This window comes from Myotis lucifugus, unplaced genomic scaffold (genome assembly GCF_000147115.1).
Source record: "Myotis lucifugus unplaced genomic scaffold, Myoluc2.0 scaffold_98, whole genome shotgun sequence".
Classification (NCBI taxonomy): domain Eukaryota; kingdom Metazoa; phylum Chordata; class Mammalia; order Chiroptera; family Vespertilionidae; genus Myotis; species Myotis lucifugus.
This window is the reverse complement of record NW_005871146.1, coordinates 625,688-649,073: the sequence shown is the minus strand read 5'-3', so window position 1 is coordinate 649,073 and position 23,386 is coordinate 625,688. Positions and strand designations below refer to the sequence as shown.

Below are 23,386 nucleotides of genomic sequence, written 5' to 3'. Positions count from 1 at the left end.
TTATCACTACTGAGTCTCAGGCCACTGCTTGATGTAATTAAGGTATTATGTGTTAAAACCTGTGTGGTTTAGTTCTCTTGTTTACTTTGGGAAAAGGAATGACAGGCACATATACAGTGTCTTAGTACTAATACTCCATTAGAGATTAACTCGGAGTGTTAGGGGATGACTGGGCATTATCTCAATAGACTTTCTTTCCTTGAAGGTGGAGGCTGGGCGGGAGTGTGTGATTCCACTAAATAAAGCAGCTCACGTCTTCAGAATGCCCCATTACACTTTTCACTTCTTTGCAGATATATGCTCAGTCTTTGTCCTTATTCTGTCTTCGAGTTCTGGTGTTTAGCAGGATCCTCATACTCCTTTATACTGAATTTAATGAAAAGCTTTTCATAATACAGGGTGGCTCAAAAGTGGGTTCACAGCTGTGAGTACACGAAACACAGAGTTTGTTCTTGTATTATTATTTATTATTTATCATGTTATTTTCCATATGAACAACCGTAAACCAACTGTTGCTCCACTCTGTATGTAAGCCTGCCCTGCATGGCTAAGTCATTAGTGCTTTTCTTTCTACAGCTTTTTTCCCCTATATCTAACTTGCATCTTGTTAAATGCCTTTTCTTCACCTGCATTGTTTCCAACCAGTAGCTTTCTGCTTAGTCTCGATCTTAGGAAGATCCTGAGGTCAGCCACTTATTGAACATTGTAAGGTATTCTTCTCAGTTTAACCAGAAAGAGGGTGCAGGTAACTATCCCTGCAATTCCAGAAGAGGGGCGTGTCTAGGCTGGGGTTTGAGCTGTAGTGGAAAGGCCCAGCTTTCCCCAGTTGTTGACTCCATCGAGACCTACACCTGCAGGCCCTCGCAGCAAGGCTGTACAAGAGAAGCTGTACCTGGGTATTTGTGTCAAGCCCGTCTCAGGTCAAGGGTTTGGCATGAAGAGCATGAACTCTAGCGCTATAATGGCAGTGGCTCTTTTCACACTAAATAAAGAGGGGAAGCTGCTTACCCTGGGCTTTCTGGTCACCGTAGAGGACAGGACAGGGGACCAGCACACGTCCAGTAGGGTGGGGATTTAAAGCAACTTCTGAGTTGCTAGATCATGCAGTGGAAAGCTTTAGAGACAGATACATGAGTATCCAGGAACCCCAGTCTTGGTTCTGAATGGCTATGATCCTCAGATCTGCCGGCTTTCAGCAAAAAAAGCAGAAGTCTTTAGGGGGCTGACACCTGATTCTCCCCCAGGTATAGTCCTTGCCGTGCACGGGACTGAGAATGCTCCCTAATGCCCCAAACCTCAGCAGCAGTCAGTCAAAGGGCATCCAGATGTGGCCCAAGAAGAGAATACCCAATCTTCACAGCTGTGTAAAGTTCAAGTGTCATGTTCTTACTGTCTTTTCCTTGTGACACAGGGTCAAGCATACCTGTCATAAAACATTGCTGGAGGAGGTACAGGAGCTGGAAACGAAGATGGGAAAAGCAATGCTTCGGGACAGTAATGGAAAGAGGTGGGCATCTCCATCTAACTATTTGAAGAACACGTGTCCTCCAGCCCTTTTCTCTGCTGTTCCTTCCCGTGTTTCTCTCTTCTCAGTTTTCAATGTGAGCATGGGGTGCTCCGTTTTAAGCATTTTGGTTATTCTCTAAGAATGTAGTCATGGTGAGACTTAAGTCACACTCTCTCAATGACAACATAAAACCTGACTTTCTGGTTCACTGGGCCTGACCTCAAGTTAAACTGGAATTTTGACTGGGTCTGGACTTAAGCAAACAGGCCCAATTATTACACTAAAGGATGCGTATCTACCATGAAAGTTTGTATGCTATTCATGTAAATGCATATCATTCATATAAATCTTGTTATAGTTCCCTTCATGTATGACTGTGGTTTTGTTTTTAATGAATTATTATTTCCTACTGGTGTTGAGAAAGTATAGTGTCTTACTGGCTGGTTCGTGGAGACAATACCATTGCTCCCTGTGCTTATTTCTCATAGAGCATCAGCCTTCTCTTCCCCACACGTCATAGTTGAGCATGTGAGTAGTTTTTATTTAATCACATATGCTAAAATGTTATTAGATTAAATTTAGTTAAAATCCAAATACGACCAAAGAAGTTTACCTGGACCCAAGAACAATGTGAGTGCAATGAAGGGGCACTGCTGTATTAGAGACATGCGGCGTCTGGGAAATTGTGCTCTTTTGTAAACAAATGTTTAGAAGGAGTCCGTAGCTAACTGCCAATGGAAAAAATCTAGAAGTTGAATACTTCCAGAGATTCCTACTATGTGTTTTATTTATAGTCTGTTTATTTGTACCATCTTTCAAAGCAATACAGAAAAAGTATGCTTTCAAAGGAAAGAGAACCAAACATTTTGAAAAGTATGAGGAGCATAATTTCCAATAATTGTCACTATTTTAGGAATGGGACTGTATAATATGTAGTTGAAGTTGTGGGGTTTTTGTTCATTTAGGACTTTAATAAATGAGTCTATAGCATTCATTTATGGCAATTGTGCTAGTCACTCTAAAAAAGTCAGCCAATAAGACAAAAATCTGTCTTCAGTAAGCTTATAATCCTGAGGCCCCGGGCAGGGCCCAGGCTCACAGCAGATCTATCTATAACCATAGGTGAGATAGCATGCGGCTCAGGTGTAAGCAGGGCTGTCCTGGCCTTAGATACTTCAGGCACGGTGCTTAGCTCCTACTAGATTTTTAAGGACCTACAAAATTCTTTGAGATCTAAAAAGAAACATATTCATAGGCTTTAAAAATAAGGGAAAGCCTCTGCAAATTGAAATTAGCAAATGTTTAAAACTCTACAAGATACTTATCAGTCTTAATTACTGTGACACTGAATAATCACAATAAGTTTTATCATTATTTGAAAACAACTTACAGGCTCTCATATCTCAAGAATTCTCAAGTATACACAGGGTTGCTGAGAGGTCACAAGTAATTCTAAGTAAAATAAGAGTTTCAAAGCAAAATTCTAAAACTCCTTTCAAACATCCGACAGGAAAACATTACATATAATGTGGCATTATATGCACTTTAACTGATGTGCGGCAGGGTCTTCTGCTGGCCTGGCCATGAGGTCAGCAGCACGGAGGGCCCTCAGAAGAGGCAGCAATCCAGGAGGCTCTGGCTTAACACTTGGAGTGGGGGAAACGAGTTAAGTCGGCTCGCGTGAATTGCGCGTACTCCGCGGGAGCCGTCTTTAACTCGGTTCATATAGATTTGCGGTGGAGTGCGGGAAACGTGTAAACTCGGGCCGATTGTAACTGCGTATTACCAAATATTTGTTTGTAATCCACCCTTTTGGTGGATGGAACAAAACCAAAAGACAGAGCCATCTTATATTTTGGCGGGAAATTCACCCCACACCGGAGTGTTAAGAGATTCAGAAAGGCTTCATGTCCAAGATAGTATGGAAAACAGGACTTTGAGGATGTAAAGAACTTGAAAAGACAAAAATGATGAGAGTATGTTTCTGGCAAAAGGAGTAGCCTCCATCTGTTAGAGAAGACGACTAATATTTTGAGGGGGAAAGGGGTTATGGCTTATGAAACAATGTGGACAACACAGCATATTGCCTGACCCATAGCAGGAACACAGAACACCAGCCACTAGTCTTCAGATGAGCAGGGGAGCCATGCTATTGCAGGAGCTTTGAGAGTGTGAGCCCATCTCTGTTTGTTGTTGATAAAAAGAATGCTCTTTATAAAATTCAGTTGTCCTGTTCAGAATTCACTTTTAAATGTTCAGATGGATACCAGAAGATAATTGGAGTTTAAATGTGGTTTCCTACCTCCTACATTTTAATATCTGTTTGCTGGTCGCTTTGTAAATGTCCTCACTCCCCTGGCTGAAGTGATTGTGGGTGTGATTATCATTGTGCAAGCCCCCCTTGGTTGTGATGGTTTCCTTTTCCTCTGGTCCCAGTGTCTTGCCTCACTTTTGAGTTCCTAGCAGAAGATAGTTTGGGACTCCATCCCTCACATCATCCTCAGCAGCCCCCCATTTGTTTTTCTCCCTCCTAATTGCTCCCAGGTTTTCTGGGTGTTCCATCTGCAAACTAGATAATGGCCATGTGCTGCTCTCTGCCAGAGATTGTGTCCCGCTGAGCCTCTCCAGAGCTGCCTCACAATTGTTCCTTTATCACCATTGTTTGCTTCTTTCACACCTGGTTGGAGTCCTGTGCACCTCTGGTGCTGGTGGGGGAGGGAACACCATGAGGAGAGTTGTAATTTCTTCAGCTCTGTTCCTCTAAAGATTTATAGACTCCCTCGTTGAGAGATCTTGAGTATTTTGGTCTCTTTCCACACTCCCCATTACTTATTCCTGATCCCTACCTGATGTTTCCATTTACTTTGCATCTCTCTCTAGCTGTTAGTCTGACATGGTAGAAGCACCACAAACATTTGTTAACTGACTGAGTGGAAACACAAAAGTCTGGTCAGGTGGCGCTGAGGAAAAGAAGGCTGATCTGCATTGTCTGTGCAGAGCTGCTGGTGCTGGGTGTGTTAGCTCATGTTGAAAGTGGCCCCAGAGAGATGCTAAGAGATTTGCAGGTGGTCACTTGGCTCCAGTGAGAGAGACACTTATCTCATGGCTTCAGAATAAAGCTAACAAAAACTCACAGATGGAGAGACATTTAGTGCTAGCAAAGTTGAACAGTCTTGGAGTGGGTCCTCCCAACAGCCCACAGCCATCCTGCCTTAGGTGCCAGCAAAGCGTCTCTACCTCAGGTGTCCTGAGCATCCCTGCCATCCCAGGGTTACTCAGCTCAATTCTGAAATCCTTTAGGACATTCTGCCAAGTCATAAAACCCAGGTCCAAGTCACTGGCAAATATACTAGCAGTTTTTCTCAGGAATGTACTCATAAGAAATACAACAAAAATCTTTTAAGAAACCCTCGTGTGCCAAATTTACAATTACGATTTGAAATGGTAGCTAGGCAGTCTATGCATCCCTCTAGGCCAGCGGTTCTCAACCTGTGGGTCGCGACCCCTTTGGCGGTCGAACGACCCTTTCACAGGGGTCGCCTAAGACCATCCTGCATATCAGATATTTACATTCCGATTCATCACAGTAGCAACATTACAGTTATGAAGTAGCAACGAAAATAATTTTATGGTTGGGTCACAACATGAGGAACTGTATTTAAAGGGCCAGAAGGTTGAGAACCACTGCATCTAGGTCCTTTATATACTCGGTAAAATACTTGAACATTTTATTGATCTTGTCTAAGCCCCAAAATTTTACACTATTTTGGTAAGCATTAAAACTTTATTAAATGCTTCTGCACAGTCGCATTGATAAATCTTGTCTTCTGAAATTAACCTGCGTAATTTATGCATAAATAAGCCTATTCTCATGACTTGGATAAAACTATATTTTCTATACTAGAAAGTATAGGAAAGTATGAAAATGCTAAAGGTAATGGACAGCAGTGCTTTTCTTGGTTGTGGTGTGTCTGTCTTTGGTGGAGCCTTTTTCTGGCTGTGCTGTTTGTGGCCGGACCCATTTCTACATGTGAACTGTATGGAAGGCCTTTCCCCAAAGCAGCCTTTACCCAGAGGTCACCCCGCTGCTCTCTGTGTGGAACGGTCTGTCATGCATGTCCTTACTTTGCACATGTCTAAAAAATGAGGAGCTAATTGGAAGAATCCTTTTTTCAGTGTTTAGGTAATTTTCCCCCCTCTATATTCCTAAAGTGCAACATATGCAATTTTTTTCTCTGGTGGAAGAAAACCCATTAGTGGCCATTTACCTTTATAAATTTCATTTAAACAAATGCCTAAAATGTCAGGTAAGAAGATAAATTAGCATTTTTCTTCCTCGAATTGCTTTTCTTTCTTGGTGTGGGGGAGGGAGTATTCTGAGTTTCAGGTATTTTGTCAAGCAAGAAGAAAGGTGAATACATTTGATGAAAACATCTAGTTTTTCACTTATACTTAGTTTGAATAAACAACAAGGACACCCTTGTTTTGTTTTAGACCTTCCTTCTGTTCACCATAGTTGACGGGAGGTTGGGGGAGAGGGGGCGCCACTGGGCTGATTTTCTCCAGTTTCAAGGTCAAGGAATTCTGGTTGCTGCCCCTGCTTTTTGGCAGCAAGGTGGTGGGATTCTCTTTCCTTAAGTGCTTTCCCTGCCTGAGTATAGCTTACTCTTTGCCTTTGGTCAAGGTCACCACCTTATGGTGAGCGATCACTGAATCTCCCCTTTGGTTTTATGTTCTCCCTGAACGCTGATGCATGGGCTCCGTGACCCCAGGCTGAGCCGGCGCACACAGTGTAATGTAGACAGCCCATCCGCCTCTTGGAAATTCAGGAAAGAAATCTGAGTCACTCTCTGTCTGGGAGCCTGTGCTCACCCAGCTTCCATTTCATCACGGCTCCTGCTACAGAGGCGGGGCGCCGGTCCAAGCCAGTGACCTGGGAATCCTGATACAGGACAGAGCCTGATACACATCAGCAAGATCTCAAACCAATGAGAGCTTATTCCTCACTCTGGGCAGCACTCTCCTAGTGCTCTTCCTAAAACCAATTATATTAAAAACACCCCCCCCAAAAAAAAACATTTGGACTGAGTACAGATACTCACCTAAAATATATCCAATATGCTTTGACATTTAAGCAGAAATCCTTTGTTCTTTAAACTAACGTTTAAAGAGCTTCTTGGTATTGTCACAACTACAAGTCAAAATTGGTACAACTGCCTAGTCAAAAATAGATATAAGCTCACCCCCAAATAGGAGGTACACCAGCTTTATTGTGTAGTATTTCTCCAATATAAACTTTATATTATTTCAGGGACAAAATTTTTTCTTAATGTATCGGCATTGGCAATGCAAGTTTCTGTCTTCCCTTTGCTTTACTCTCACTGCTTCCCACACTTATTTCCCCTAAAATACCTTTTTTTAAAATATGTTTTTACAAAATAGATCTAGAGATATAGAAGCATGAAACAGACTGGCAAATCTCAGTGGGAAGGAAAGAAAGGGTGGGTGGGTGGGAAGAGATTAACCAAAGAACTTGTATGCATATATGCATAACCCATGGACACAGACAATAGGGTGGTGAAGGCCTGGGGCAGGGGATGGGGGGGCGGTGACGGGGTAGCCTAGAAGGGGTCAATGGGGGGGATATATGTATTACTTTCAACAATAAATATTTAAAAAATAAAATATGTTTTTATTGATTTTAGAGAGAGAGGTAGGGAGAGGGAGAGAGAGAAACATTAATCAGCTGCCTCCTGCACGCCCCCTTCTGGGGATCAAGCTGGCACTCTGGACTTGTGCCCTGATCCACAATTGAACCAGCAACCTCTTGGTGCATGGAACAGTAGTGCTCAACTAACTGAGCCACACCGGCCAGGACTCTCTTATTTTTTTAATTAGCTAAAAGGGTAGGAAATTATGGTGTCATTGTGGCAAATCTCTCCAGGCCAGGTGGCAAATGTCTGCTTCCAACACCTGGTTAAGATTTATTTCACTTCCAGCTGCATTTTTCCCATGGCTGGGTCATGACGTAGAGAAAAGAGCACAGACTGTAGAGGCAGACGAACCTGAGTTGGAGTCCAAGCCCTGCCACTCACTTAGCCGTGTGACCTTGGCTGGGTTATTAACTTCTCTGAGTTTTCATATTCTCATTATTCATTTGATTTGAGGTTTAAATGAAATAGAACATATTAAATCGATAGCATATGTAGACATTCAGAAAGTGTTAATACTTGTAAGTTCATCCCCTGACTTAGAAGCTGAATCAAAATTAAGTTTCACTGGCCATTTTATTTCAGATGGGTTTACCCAGAGCACCCAGACAGGGTGTGAGGATAGCAGATTCTCTGGGGTACATCTTTGGGGTACACCTCAGGCTAAGGGACCAGGCAGAGATCAGCTGAATCCCAGGGACATCAGAGCAGTGTGGGCAGGCCTGTGAGCCGTGAGCTTTGGGATTGTGGGTATTGGGGAGAGTTCAAAATCCTGGCCACTTCCCAAGTCATCCTGTTTGCAAAGAGGAGGGTGTACCAGTCAGGCCGCCTCCAGAATCTCCTGCTGAACTGCTCTCAGGACATCCACCTGAAATGCAGGGCGTCGCCAAAGCCCACCTTCTCCCCTCAGAACCAGCCCTTTCATTGTGGTTCTCAGCCCCTGCAATGACAGGTCGTTCCTCTCGGCCTCATCTTGTTTCTTCATCTTTGCATCTTGAGGGACATCAGTCTCATGTGCGTTCCCATAAATGGACAGCTTTCCACCCACTTGTCCACAACCCTGTTTTGGAGGTCAGTTACTGATCCCATGCTCTGTGATCCCAGCTGCTCTGCCCACTGGGGAGCCTTTCCCTCTTCGCTCCATCCTCCACACAGCTGAAGACGTGGTTTCCCAAACACAGCCCTAGCCATGCCACTTTCTGGTCTGAAACCTTTGATGGCTTCCCACTCCCTGTTGAATCAAGCACAGACCAGGGCTGCAGCATGGTTTCTGCCTCCTCTCCCTCTTTTTACCTGTATGCATCTTAGCCTCCTGCCTCCCTGCCCTCCCCACTCCCCCGCACCAAGCTTGTGCTTGCTCCTCTGTGCCTTATGCTGGCCTCGGCCCTTCTCTGTGGACTGCTTATACACAGCTGTGTGGGTGCTGGGTCGAGCTCTGGGTCCTGGGGGACAGAGGAGACAGATCCTTGTTCTGGAGCAGATGCTTCCACCTCCAGGCCTGCTCTCTGACATCACTCCACCATGTCTGACTTTTCCTCCTACAGTAGTGTCAGCCTGGACTTCCCTTAATTCATTCCTTTAAAAAGTGTTTTTTAAGTTATTCAAATATTCAACATACACAATAGTAGAGAGACACAATGAATTGACATATACTCATTGCCCAGATTCAACACTTATCAAGATTTTGCCATAACTGCTTCATCTAGCCTGGTTTTGCTCCTGTTTTTTCTTTGCTGTAGCATATAAAGCAAATCCTAGACATTACAGCAGTTTACCCTTCCACACTGCAGGATATAGCTCTAAATATCACATGAAGTATTTTAACATGTATTATAACTAATACATATTATACTTGTCTATGTTATTACATGTAAACACTAACTCCAATGCCTATTATCATATGAAATATTAACAGTAATTTCTTGGTATTAACTGATACCTAGCTTATAAGTAGATTTTCTGGATTGTCTCAATCCTATCTTTTTAGGGTTTTATTAGGCTGGTATTAGGATCTAGGCAAGATCCAAATTTGGTTGCCTGTTCTTGTTTTCAATGCCACGGGCTTAACTGAAATCATGCCTCATTTTTTGTTTCTCCTAACACGGTCTCAGGGACCTTCCCAGTGCCACCCAGCTGAAGACAGGCTGGACCTCCATCTTCTAATGCCAGGCCTCTTTCCACAAAGCCAAGATATTGAGAGTCACCCAATGCTTCCATTTTCAATGTCATCTTTATTAGAGTGTGTGGAAAGCAGTGGAGTCCTAGGCAGTGGTTCTCAACCTTCCTAATGCCGGGACCCTTTATACAGTTCCTCATGTTGTGGTGACCCCCAATTTCATTGTTACAAATTGAACATAATTAAAGCATAGTGATTAATCACAAAAACAATATGTAATTATATATGTGTTTTCCGATGGTCTTAGGCGACCCCTGTGAAAGGGTCGTTTGACCCCCAAAGAGGTCACGACCCACAGGTTGAGAACCGCTGTCCTAGAGGGACCAGGCAGGAAAAATGTCAAAGTCTGCTAATTTGACAACATTTCGAGCAAAACTCCAAGGAAGCTAGGGAATGATAGTTGAATGCTGTTGCCTTTCAGATCCCTATATGTAGAAAGGGCATGGAGCAGACATAGAAACCAGACCCTCCTCTGGAGGAATACAGAAGTCAAACAATCTGACAACTTCAGAGCAAATAAGGCAAAGGGGTTTGTGAACGCTGTAACTGCCTCCACACAGTTCAGAAAGGAGAAGACATACTGAGAAAGGTGATCTCCAGCCAGAATCACCTTCATGGGGACTGGTGTGGTCTATAAAAGAAATGAATTGAATGTGTTTCATCTTGTGTAGGGAAGAATCTTGGGCCAGGCCTAATGCCAGCAAATATCTTAGGAAAACAATTGGAGAGTCCACAACACTTCCAAGGGAAACCTCTAGCCTTGCTGCTAAGTGCTCAGAACAGATGAGGAAATGCATTGGTGGACAAAGGGAGTAAATGATCCAAGAAATTACAGAAAGGCTGACTGATTACCCTAAGGGTGGTTTCTGGTGACTGCATCCTGAGCACCGGAAGGAGAGGGTGAGGAAAATAAACTGTTAAGGAAGCAAAACGCCTACTTAGCATTTAGTTAATGCTTAAGCTGCCTCTGTCAACTAAAAGTAATCGATTCTCTCTTATTTTATGGTTGTTAAATCCCAAGCGCCTTTGTCGTCGTTGTTGTTATCGGCTAGTGTGTAATAATTTAAACTTTTATAAATACGATGTGTTATTTGTTGTGACATAATAAAAGAATTTCTTGTGCACCTTTAAGTGGTGCTGCTGACGATACTAGGAATCTGCCCCGGAGCTTAGCCACTGCCCAGTGCTGTAATAAAAGGATTATAGCATCTTTATCAAATGTCTAGAGAGGAATTGGAAAAAACAGCGTTTCCTTGTGAGAAGGGAGGGGAGCTGGTGCGCTGTTACTCAGCGCTGCACTGATAGCACATCCTCAGACTGTATTTTAGGATGACTTGGAGAAATTTATTTTTGGATAAAAACCTAAGTTAATGTCCACTTTCTTTATTTGCCAATAAGACCCTTTTTCAAAAATCATTTTTACTCATGAAGGTAGTCAGTATCTAACTAGTACTGATAGCTCATTATGTCCCTTTGAATGTAATATGAATTATTTCAGTCCTTTTTTTGGAATTTGTTTTTATTTAACCATATGAGCAATAATAGAAATAGTCAAAGGTAGATTAAAAATTTTTTTTCCTTGTGTAGGTCCTATGACTTGAATACTGATATGCCACATTCCAAGCAGGGATTAGTTCTTTAAGAGATTCTTAGAGGATCTTGGCTAATCACTTTTCTACTTCATTATCAGTGACTTGTTTGCTTTTCAGTTTGACTCCCCTTCCTCCCCTCCCTTTAAAGCAGCTGAAAACAGGTGACCAGGTACAGCCATTCTGAAATTGAGTTACAGTTTATACCTAACCCAGGAATAACCAGGTTTGACTGCTCATTTCTCAGGGGGCTATGCCTAAATCCTTGAGGAAGCTGAAGAGCAAAAGTGTAGACTTTCTGGCACCCTGAAAACACAGGTGCATAGTTGTTTTTGTAGTTTGTTTAAGAGGATTATGGAATCTCCTGGATGTACTGGACTCAGAAGGAAAAGGAACCCGAGAATCAGTGCGAGGAACTTTTCATTCACAGTTGGTGTCTGCTTTTGCACCGACACTACTCTCAACATGTGGACCCCAGTCCCGGGCGTGGTCATTGTTGTAAGGCGCCGTGGTCCCCATCTCTGTGTCTGCCACTGGGAAAGCTAAGTAAGGCCATTTGGTCACAGATGAATATGATATCTTTGACCTCATGGTTGAGATGAACATAAAGAATATGTAAAAGTTATAGCTAGGAGATGGTCATTGCAGTGGGAATCACTGTACTTAGCAAAAATAGATTTATTGGACTTTTGGAGAGATTTCTCTTTTAATAAAAGCAGAAATAAATTGGTGTGTCTCCAGTAGTGCACCTAGGATTAAATCCTTCTTGAGGCCAGAACATAGGACACAAGAATACTTATCATAAAGCCTGTTCTTTAGCCATTCAGTGAGTACCAGTTAAGTCTGCCCTTTCTAACAGGGCAGTGATAATACAGTTTGTCAATGTTTTTTCTCTTTCTCTAGCAATTAGGATTGGCTCACGGCACCTTAGGTGGTGGTAATGGGTAATTCACACTTACTGATGAGTTAACATGTTGGCTTCCTAGCAAATAGAATCAGTGGTTGACTTCATACGGGACAACTCATTTATTCATCCACACCACAGACATGCATTGAAAACTGAGGACATGCCAGGCCCAGGTGTGGCAGAGAATGAGACAGGCAGGTTCCCTCTTTGTTGGAGCTTACATTCTAGTGGGAGTAACAGACAATGAACAAACAAGTGAATACACGAGAGAGTCAGTGACGACTGTTAGGAGGAAAATGAAAGGGGTTTCTAATGGAGAATGGATGACAATGTTTAGAGGTCAGGAAAGTTTCTCAAGGTGACACACTGAGACCTAAATAGAAGATATTGCCCACTCATTAGAGATCTGGGGAAGGAGCACTGCAGGCAGAGGAAGAGCTAGTAGGAAGGCTCAAGGCGGGAACACACTTGATTTGACTGGTGCCTACAAAGTATGGGGCAAAGTCATCTAAGAGGCTGCAGGGGCCGGCCCGGGGAGGGAGGGGATGGGGCGCAGGGGGCGGGGGCGGGGGGCGGGGGCGGGGGGGGCGGGGGGAGGGATTTGTGGGCAGGACTGGAATCCAGATGTCAGCCACCAGGAGCCATGGAAAGGGTTTAAGCAAGGGAAATGTATGACCCTTGTTTTCTAGAAGATGTGATTCCCATGCCATATTAAAGCCATACAATCCCATTCTCAAATTAAAAAGTTAAGTAAACCCCAACCCATGTGGTTCAGTGGTTGAGCGTCGACCTATGAACCAGGAGGTCACAGTTTGATTCCCGGTCAGGGTCCCAGTCAGGGTCCCAATCAGGGCACATGCCTGGGTTGTGGGCTCAATCCCCAGTGCGGGGCATGCAGGAGGCAGCTGATCAATGATTCTCTCTCATCATTGACATTTCTATTTCTCTCTCCCTCTCACTTCCTCTCTGAAATCAATAAAAATATTTTTTTAAGTTAAGTAAAATCCCAACATATAAAATAGAAAGTATTTAATAGTATAAATTTATTATAAAAGATCAAATTAACACATTTATTTGTTTTAAAGCCAGTGGTAACAGATGATTTTCAGAATGTCAACAATTTGAAATAAGTGTTATGGAGGACAGATGTTTCATATCATCTATATCTAATTTTTTTCTATTTTCTATTGGGTTGTATTGAGAAGCATCCTGATGTACCAAGATTAGTTGCCAGTTTTAACAGTGTTTCACAGCTCACTTTGTAATCTCAGAAAATTTCTTTTTTTATTCTTGATTATATTTCATATATAAAATAATATAAGGTGTAAGTAATATTAAATAATTACATAATTATAATTATTAATATATAAGTGTAAATAATACATAATTTATAAATTTGCTTAAATTCTTATCATAAATATGTGAGTCATATCAACATTCATGTAAGCACTAAAACTCCCTAAAATAGCATCATGTGATAAATGGATTATTCTCCTCTTACTCGACTGACATATTCAGATTGGAGCATAGGTCAAGCAATGCATTGCCAGTATTATTTTATTTGAATGAACACATAAAAATGCTTTCTTAAAAAAAGAAATATGCAATATAACCTTTCTAATAAGCTGGCTATTCCTAAAATCAAATATAGGAACCATTAATCTGAGATCTTTACAGAAACAAGTTAACTTGAAAACATTTGTGACTTTTATTATATAAAGATTTATCTGAATTATATGAAATATTTATATATTATATTTTAGTCAAATACTTAAAAATATTTAATATATATAGAATGTGATTTAAAAATTAGTTTTTGAAAGAATGTAAATAGTGCTGTAACCTTAAAAGCATATGTTATCCTTGTATTTCAATTTAGTCACAAAGTTCAGTCACACACATTCTTCAAAAGCTTTGAAGTCTTTGGTAAGAGTATACACCTTAGAGAGAGGAAATAGCACAATTATTTTAATATTACTTATGCATCTAGTTGAGGAATATAAAATGAAGAATTTTGGTATTTAAATTAAAAAGTATCAGTTAGACAAGACTTTTATATATACTCATTGAATTTACTGATAAATATAAATTTTTATTACTAATGGAATAAAAATATTTAAAGCTATCAGTTTTAAAATACTGAAGAACCCTAGCTAATTTGGCTCTATGGTTAGAGCATCGGCCCATGGATTGAAGGGTCCTGGGTTTGATTCCAGTCAAGGGCTTGCACCTCGGTTGCAGGCTCGATCCTGGCCCTGGTAGGGGTGCATGTAGGAGGCAACCAATCAATATGTCTCAGATCGATGTTTCTCTCTCTCTCCCCCTCCCTAAACTCTCTCTAAAAATTAATGCAAAAAATATCCTTGGGTGAGAATTAACAACAACAAAATAAATAAAAAATAAAATACTGAAAAACTAAAGTCAAAAACTTTGAGGAGCAGCACAAATGTGATCTTCAGCCAGTTCATCAGAATCAGAAATAGTGAGGATTTCATCAGATTGCTGCAGGATTTGAATCTGTCCTGTTCTGATGGCCCACTGTAAACAAGCATGTGGATCGGATTAATTATATTGACTATAACCAGCAAAGGATTGTTAACTATACTCGAGATGCAGTTAAAGGTATAGCTGAAAAACTAGATAACACCAGCAGGATGATGTGGGAGAATGGGTTGGCCTTGGAAAGGATTCTGACAGAAAAAGGAGTTTGTGTAATGTTGGGGGGCCAGTGTTGTACATCCATCCCCAACAACACAGCCAGACAGACCATCACTAAGGCCCCAGAGGGATTAACAGCTCTGGCTAATGAGTCAGCTGAGAACCCTGGGATTAAGGATCCTTTCTCCAGTTCACTAGAGCAATGGTTAGGAAAGTGGAAGGGAATGGTGGGATCCAAATTCACCCCTTTGATTAGGAGTTACATTTATGGGATTGTTATATCATCCCATGTATGAGAGGTCTTATGCAAAGGTTAATTGAAACAACATTGACCAACAGCAAAATAATTTTCTCCTAGACACTGCAGAGCATGAAAGTAATGTTAGCCGAGTTTGAAGAAAAGATTTAAATAAAGAAAAGGGGGGAATTGTGAGAATAAACAAATAATCTTTCCTGTCAAAGAAGGGAGTTTAGGCAGCCACCATTTTGGCTCATATGACTTGCCATTTTGAAATGGCAAAGGTCAACCCTTTCCTTTAAATTAGCCAATCACACAAGAGTGTGAGCCTAAGCTCCTCCAATCAAGAGTGAGGGACAGATCATGTGTGTCAGTAATAAAAACCTGAGTGGACCACCCACTCAGTGTGTGTGTGCTCCCAGATCATGTGTTTGTGCACCCTTCTGCAGAAATAAAGATATTTGCCTTGCAAAAAGAAAAGAAAAGAAAAAAGAAGAGAAGAGAAGAGAAGAGAAGAGAAGAGAAGAGAAGAGAAGAGAAGAGAAGAGAAAAGAAAAGAAAAGAAAAGAAAAGAAAAGAAAAGAAAAGAAAAGAAAAGAAATAGTGAGGGTTTCAGATGGAAGAAACTTTAGATAACCAGTGTATTTCTAGAATGATAGTTGTTTTGTTTATTAAAGCATTGGTATATCACCCAGATCTTTTGTCCTCCTGGCTATGTCCTACCTAATTCATAAAAGCACTTGCTTTTTTAAAAAGAAGGGAGGCCCAGCCAGCATGGCTCAGTGGTTGAGCATCAACCTATGAACCAGGAGATCATGGTTCGATTCCCATTCAGGGCACAGGCTCGAGCCCCAGTGGGGATTGTGCCGATCAATGATTCTCTCTGATCATTAATGTTTCTATCTCTCTCTCCCTCTCTGAAATCAATAAAAATATATTTTAAAAAGAAGGGAGGACAGGAACTTGCTGAAAGTACTTTTGTCATGTGGAACTTGGGCTCATTGGCCCATTGTTCAAGCTCTCATCTTTCTCCATCCTCACAAATCTATTGAAAGTGAAGAACTGCCCCAGTTGCCACAGGCCAGAGACAGCACCCTTTGCATGCTCCCAGTTCATGCGGTCTTTCATGCGCGGCAGAGATGAAAGACACCACAGCACTCAAAGGCAAAGAGGTGTCCGTGGGCTGTGTGCAAGCCTTGCTGCTGCCATGTTGCTGGACAAATCAGTTGTATCCTTTGCCAGGACATCTACAGGTATCCTGTATATGGAGCATTTGAGACACAATGCCTTTTCAAAGTAAAATCCAAGTGAGCTTTTTCTTTGATAACGTGGCAGCTACACGGTTCTGCTCCATTATGGCCTCTTCTTGTATCCATCATCATGCTGCCCAGTTCAGCTGAAGACCACGTTTCTGCTGCTCCTCAAAGGTTTTGACTTTAGTTTCTTCAGTATTTGAAAGTGAAAATATACTTTTATCCTCAAAAACAACTAATTTGTATCTGTGCTGTTTTGTAAGGAATGTCCGCAGGCAAAGTACACTGTGTGATCCCAGAGAAAGAGTTTTTCTGAAGACCTTCAGGCCCAGCAGACATCCTCATTTATGTACTTTACATCCTAGTTCCTTATTGTTTCTTACAGGTGACTTTTTCTTCTTCCCTTTTATATAGAATTCTCAGAGGACATAACCACATCATTCCATCACGTTTACCTCATCGTTGTGTCACTGCTGTGTTCCTTGCATTGATTCCTTTCCTGAACACAGCAGCTTATACCATGCCTAGGCTTCATTTTTTCCGACTTTTGTTCTTTTATAGCTCTGCTGGAGCATGTCCAACGTATGACATCATTAGCAATGTTGTACAGGCTCAGATGCACCTTCTGTTTAGCCATTCTGATTTTCTGCGCTGCTGTTCGTGTTAGTGTCAGCAATAAATATTCTTACATTTCTAACAACTGAGAGGTGTGTGTGTGCAGCATTTCCCATCTACTTCTACCATTTACAAGAACAAAAGAAAATGAAGTAAGAACAACAAAAGAAAAACCTGCTCATAGAATTTACAGTGAAGTTTATAATCTGTTCTCCCAACATTTTGCCCACCCATCTGTAAGCAGCGCAGGACACAGTGTGCTTTTCATTTTTATTTTCTTCTATGAACCATTACCTATTTAGGTCTAAACTCTTACAAACTATTTTCACAAAACACCCACTGAGCAAGTAGGATCATGATATTTTTTAAGGCCTGTGAGTAATATCCCATTGTTGAAGTTTTAAATAGGTTTCTCTGACAAAACTGGGTGCATTTTTCTCCAAATCATCAGGGGTCAGCTCGGATAAAAATAGAGCTTTTGAGAATTTCCTACATGTGGTTGCTCGTATGTATTCGCTAACTCAACGATGCCAGTGTTGTCATCCTTCATGGTGATGCTAATTCAGGCATGAGCATGTATTGAATCCTTGCATTTTTCCAGAGATCATGCTAGACAATAAAAAAAATAGTAAAAGAATCAAGTAATGATGACAGATGCATAGGTAGAGCCAGGACTACAGTGTGAAAAGTGTTAAATAGAGTAATGGAGAAACTACCATCAGAGCCCAGTGTAAAATAGAATTTATCAGGGAGTCCAGCAGGGGAAGGGAATTGGGCTGCAGAGGATGACTGGGAAGATGTAAAGAGTTTTCCAAGCACAACGAAAAGCTCAGTCTGATAGGACAAGAGTCCAGGATGGTGCTGAGAAGTTAGGTTGGATAAGTAGGTAAGAGCAAAATCATATCGTCTATGATGAGGTTGGGGCTTTATTCTGAAAGCCAAAGGGAGCTATCAAAAGTCTCACATAAGACATAGCTCTAGAATGAGATCTTTGAATAGAGAATATGAAAAAAGAGCCACTTGACCTGTATTCACCAAGGTCTCTACAGTTTGTCCTTGCGACTGACTGAGAGGTTTACATGTCCCGGGACTCCTCTCCCACATGCAGGTTTGTACTGGGACGTGCATACTTCATCTGAAAGTGTTGGAACTTACCTTTCACCTCTCCTCTAAAACAACTTAACATTGAGGAAAAATTTTCTTATAGTGGCCCCACACCCTTTTAGAGGATAAAAGGACATTATATGGCCTGGCACATAAGCACTAAGTAACCGAAAGTACAAACAGAATGATGCCCCTTGGGGTGATCATAAACCCCTCTCCAGCCCTGGAGTTCATGGCACTGCTAATATGTGGGATTCAGTTCCTCATACAAGACCTACTCTTTCTGTGGAAATAATGTGTGCTGGTTACAAGAATAAAAAGCTGATAAAATCCATATTATTGCTATGAATTACATCTAAAAAGTGTACTTTAAAAAATAACCACTAGGCATATCTCAAGGTCACAAGACCAAGGTCACATTCTGTTTCTTTTCCACTCTATATCCTTTCCGTTCACTCTCCTGCTCTCTGTCCTGAGCATATACTCTCTCGGCTCCTTAAAGTCTGTCCTTGGGCCAATGGTTTTTCATTATTTTGGAAAATGAACTCCTGTATGCAGGTAGAATGCTTTCAGTTGCAAATAGCAAAATGCCCTTCAGGATGCAAGAAGTCACTGGCTCGTACTGCTATAGGGCAGTCATGGCTGTGGTCCCTAGCCAGGAATGTCATCAAGGACCCAGTTTCTTTCCATCTTTTCACTTTGCTCCAACATGTTATAATCATTTTGCCCCACACCCTTGTTCTGATTACAGGGAGGGCACCCCATGTGCAACCTTGTTCAAAACCAACGGGAGGGGGAGTTTGCCCCTGACAAACGGTTAACAAGTTCTGGGCAGGTTTAACAGCTGTTCTACCTGGAAGAAGGCAAGGGCCTGACCTCTGACGATCCCCTTAGCTCTTGGCTATCCATGTGCTTATCAGTTTTCTCTCAACTCTGCTTTAAAAGAATGAGAGAAGGTTAATTTTTTTTTTCAAGGGACGTTTTCAGATATTTAGCAAAGCTGCTTGGCCACAGGAAAAAAAGTTGTAAGTATCTATACAGGATTTTGGATGAAAAATGAAATTTTAACTCCAACTCCAAAGCAAGTCAGCTAGTTATTGGAGACCTGTCACAGGTTAGTGACTGAGGAGGGTCCAGCTCAAGCACCTGGGTGTCCAGCCAGCCCTGCTCATTATGTGTGAGCATCGGCTCAGCTGGCTGTGTTCACAGCCTGCCCTGTAGCATCACACACTCAGATGCCTTCTCTGATCTGAGAGTGAAGATGCTGGGCCCCGGCACCTGCATGTGAAGCCCGGGAGAGGCCTGACTCACACGTGATGAGAGTGGCAGCCGCACACTTTTTACTCATTCAGCTCAGCCGCCCATCTAGTTACTGTAGTGACTGTAGGAATGTCTCAGCCCCATGCCACATCCTACTTACAACACATTCACCAGAAAAGGGAGGGAAGCTCAAGTGCACACAAATTACTTGTTCCTATGGCCTTTCTGAGTCTGCCTAGGACTTCATTGCCAATATCACATCCCTCCACGTGGGAGGAGGTGAAGTATGAGAGGTATACACTTCCAAATGCCGGTGGCGGCATGGCTAGACTCCAGAGTACTTGGGATCGTGAGTTCATTCGGCCCTTTATAATGTCTTATTTACACACACACCTTGTTCCAGAACAGGTGTAAGCAACTCAAAAACATGACTAAAGTCTATAGTTTAAAAAACAATTTCTTGACGTCCTCTAGCTTCTTCCATGAGCTGGGCTGAACTTTGAGTGACTCACTCATGATCTGAAGTCCTATAAACAAATACCCTAGGCCCGTGGTCGGCAAACTGTGGCTCGCGAGCCAAATGTGGCTTTTTGGCCCCTTGAGTGTGGCTCTTCCACAAAATACCACGTGTGGGCGCACATACAGTGCGATTGAAACTTCGTGGCCCATGCACAGAAGTCGGTTTTCAGCCTGGGCGAGTCTGTTTTGAAGAAGCACTGTTGATATTTGGCTCTGTTGACTAATGAGTTTGCTGACCACTGCCTAGGCTGAGATCTGCAAGATTTCCTCTATTTCATTCTTATCAAGAGCATTTATTGTATTCCCCCAATTGGGCCATGCATTTTCCCAGGAAGACAGCATGAAGCAAGCACCTGCATCCACTTTATCCCTTTCCTCAGTGCATCTCACATGGGCCACCAGTTCACATATGAACTCTGGGAGAACACGGAGGTCGGGCTGTGCCAGGCACCTTGATCCCTCATTATCTTTAATTAGTGTTTAGGAGGTTAATTGGTAACGAAGTTCATCTTTCTTTAATTACTTCAACAATTGAGTCAGGGGGGGCTTGTGGCCAACCTTGAATTATTCAGTTTGTTTGGATGCCTATTTGAATTTGTAAAGTCAGATGTTTATTACCCAGACCCTGTGTATTAGAGAACTGTAAGGAAAAGAAGAGAAATGGTACCAGGAAAGTTACTTTTATTATACTTAATTTGCAGAATGGGCCTACCAGAAAGTTTGTTATTTTAAAAGAAAATACCAGTTATGAGAAATAACAATGGTTTCAAACTTGATCCAAGTCTTCTTATGCTCTACTAGGTAATTTTGTTTTATTTTTTATATATAAGGGCAACTTCACATTAATGGAATTTAATTGATTAATAAATACAATTCAATCACTATCCACATATCCTTACCATCATATATTAGATGCTTTTCCAACAACATTTAATTTTCAGTACTTTACATGATAAAGCTTTCAGCTACCCTCAAAAAATTATATTCCAGCCCAGTATGCTTCACTGTACAAAAACTGTTTTTAATACCTGGCTTAAATTTTCCTTTGCTTCTTTTGAGCCCCCTGTGCTATTTCTCTCCTCCAGTTATTATCTATGACCATCAAATACTTTAAATATCACCATAGCCCTTTTATAAATGACCTTTCCACCCTTCTGAGTTTTTTTCATCACCCCTTCATTATATTCACACACTTGTCCCTGTTAGAAGATAAACTGAGGCATATTCAAAAATTTAAGAACTTACATGAGCAAAAATCAATTGGAACCAGGCAGCACAAAACCGGAAGTGGGCTGGAGCACTCCCGGGACAAGAGCTCTGGAGGGACTTTTACAGAGAAAAGGGAGAAGCACAGTAAGGAAATAATTGATTGCGTGTGTGTGTGTGTGTGTGTGTGTGTGTGTGTGTCTTAAAGCCCAGGTGGCTATCTGTGATTGGTCGTCTATAGGTTTCAAATTTGTAAAGTTGAGGCATTTTGCAGGCTTACATTTTGGGGTGCTTATGTAAGTTGCTGCAGCCTTAGAGCCACCTCAGTGTAAGGGGCTTCTTGCTTTATTGATTTAACACGCTTAAATGAGGCTGTTGTGCTCAAGCTTCACGTGAGGGTGGGCTTTGCACCTGGGCTGAAGTGCACATTTTCCGTGCATGGTATTAGAAAGTCACTCTTCGCCAGACCGCATCTGTCTGACAAGGGTCACCTCTTTTTTGGCAAAATTAGAATGTAGACTTGGCAGTCCTGTGGCCCTGGGAATTCTGCTTTTTAAAAAGAAGCTCCTTTTGACAAGATCTTGGGAGGTGAGGCTAGCTCCTCCTCTCCCTCAGCCAGAGGGGGTGCTCACAGAGGCCTCTGGAAAAAGAAAGAGAGGGGCCCCGTGGCCTTGTCATTTCCATCTTTGTCTTTGCTTTTGAACTTTAGCCCCACCTGCATTTATTATTCATCTCTTCGTTTCTTCAGTCCTTCAATAAATAGTTCTTGAGCATCTACTGTGTACTAGGCACCAATTTTTGGTTCTGCATATATAACTGTGAACAAAAAACTGGAGCTTCCCGGGGTGGCTGAGGCGGAGGGGCAGGGGCTGTTAGTATGGCCCTTGTAGAACTTACATGTTAGTGGGAACACAGACAGTAAACCCTGATAGTGAGAAGTGGGTTTAAAAAAAGAAGAAGCAGCAGCAAGGTACAGGGATAGACAGTGAGGAGAAGAGGTTATATAGTAAGCTGGGCAGAGGAGGCTGCTTTGAGTGAACTCAGGGAGAGAGCCCCGTAGGAAGAACATCTCAGGCAGAGCGCTAGCAAGTGCAAAGGTAGGAAACTAGAGTATTCTCGGAATTGCAAGGGAAGCCATGTGGCTGGGGCAGAGGGAGGGAGGGGAGCACAGTGGGAACCTGGGTTTGAGAGAGTCTTGCAATAAACATATGATTTTGAGCCCAGTCCAATGGGTGGAAACAGTTTAACAGACCTCTCTGCTTACTAAGCTGCATCTCCCTGATTAGCGTGGTGCGTCACCACTGTAGTGTTGTTTTGTCTTGTCCTTTCCCAAATGCCCGTATCAGGAAACGCACATAGCCTTAACTAGTCCTCCGTTGCACCTGGGGCTTCTCAGCCCCACACAGCACTGCACAGAGGCCTCTCTGGGTCAGCCAGGTGCCCTGCTAATTTATTTGTTCCTAACAGCCCCGTGACTCTGACCTGACCTTCCATAGGCTCACCCACTGGACCAGAGAGCTCAGCCTGTTTAAGATGAATCTCACCACCTCATTGCAAAGTCATGGAATGAGGTAATGGTTTCCATATGTGCCGGGGCTGTCATTCAATTTTGACTTTGCCTGCTTGGCTAATGAGGTCAGACGGCTCTGCCTGTGGTGGACAGCATCTCCCTTGGGTAGGGTACCTGCAGGAGATGGATGAGGTCTCCCGCCCCCTGTTAAACGCAGCTGGGTGATGTAGCATTTCTTCACACTGCTTAAAAAGGATGACTTCAAAGAAACACGAAATAGAGGGAATGCATAAAAACTGAGAAGGATCGTTTTTTACTTAAACTTTCTATTTTGAGATAATTGCAAGTTCACATTGAAAGAAATAATTCAGCCCTAACCAGTTTGGCTCAGTGGATAGAGCGTCGGCCTGCAGACTCAAGGGTCCCAGGTTCGATTCCAGTCAAGGGCATGTACCTTGGTTGCAAGCACATACCCAGTAGGGAGTGTGCAGGAGGCAGCTGATCGATGTTTCTCTCTCATCGATGTTTCTAACTCTCTATCCCTCTCCCTTCCTCTCTGTAAAAAATCAATAAAATATATTTTTTAAAAAAAAAAAAAGAAAAGAAATAATTCAGAGAGATTCCATGTACCCTTTACTCAGTTTCCCCCAATAGTAGCGTCTTGCAAAACTACAGTATCAAAACCCCACATTGACATTAAGGCTGTCAAAATACAGAACATGTCCAGCACCACAAGGATCCCTTGTATCTTTTTATAGCAACAGTGACTTTCTACCTTCTCCTTAACCCCTGGCAACTGTCAATCTGTTCTCTATTTCTATAATTTTGTCATTTCAAGAATGTTATATGAATGAATCCTACCATATGGAAATTTTGGGTAGTGACCTTTTTTCACTCGGCAAAATTCTCTGGCGATCCATCCAGGTTGTTGTATATACCAATAGTTTCTCATATATCCTAATATATATAAAAAGCCAGGTGCTGTCACGACCGGACGGATGACCAAACAACAGGCTAGGGAGCTGAGGGAGTGGGAGCTGTGGGCCCCCGGCCGCCTGCCATGCGGTGGCGGGAGGAGGGAGCTGTGGGCCCAAATGACCAAAGGACCCGTCTGGCTCTCACGGTGTGATGGG

General features: G+C 42.3%; 1 protein-coding gene across 3 annotated transcripts in view; it reads left to right on the top strand.

Moving 5' to 3' along the window:
• The window catches only part of ATP8A2 (ATPase phospholipid transporting 8A2), a 547,249-nt gene that overhangs the window by 499,442 nt on the left and 24,421 nt on the right, over positions 1 to 23,386 (top strand). For all 3 annotated transcript variants that reach the window (XM_023756696.1, XM_023756695.1, XM_023756697.1), the window contains exon 34: positions 1,412 to 1,507. In XM_023756696.1, the coding sequence (XP_023612464.1) occupies positions 1,412 to 1,507 (96 nt within the window). The remainder of the gene's footprint in view (positions 1 to 1,411; positions 1,508 to 23,386) is intronic.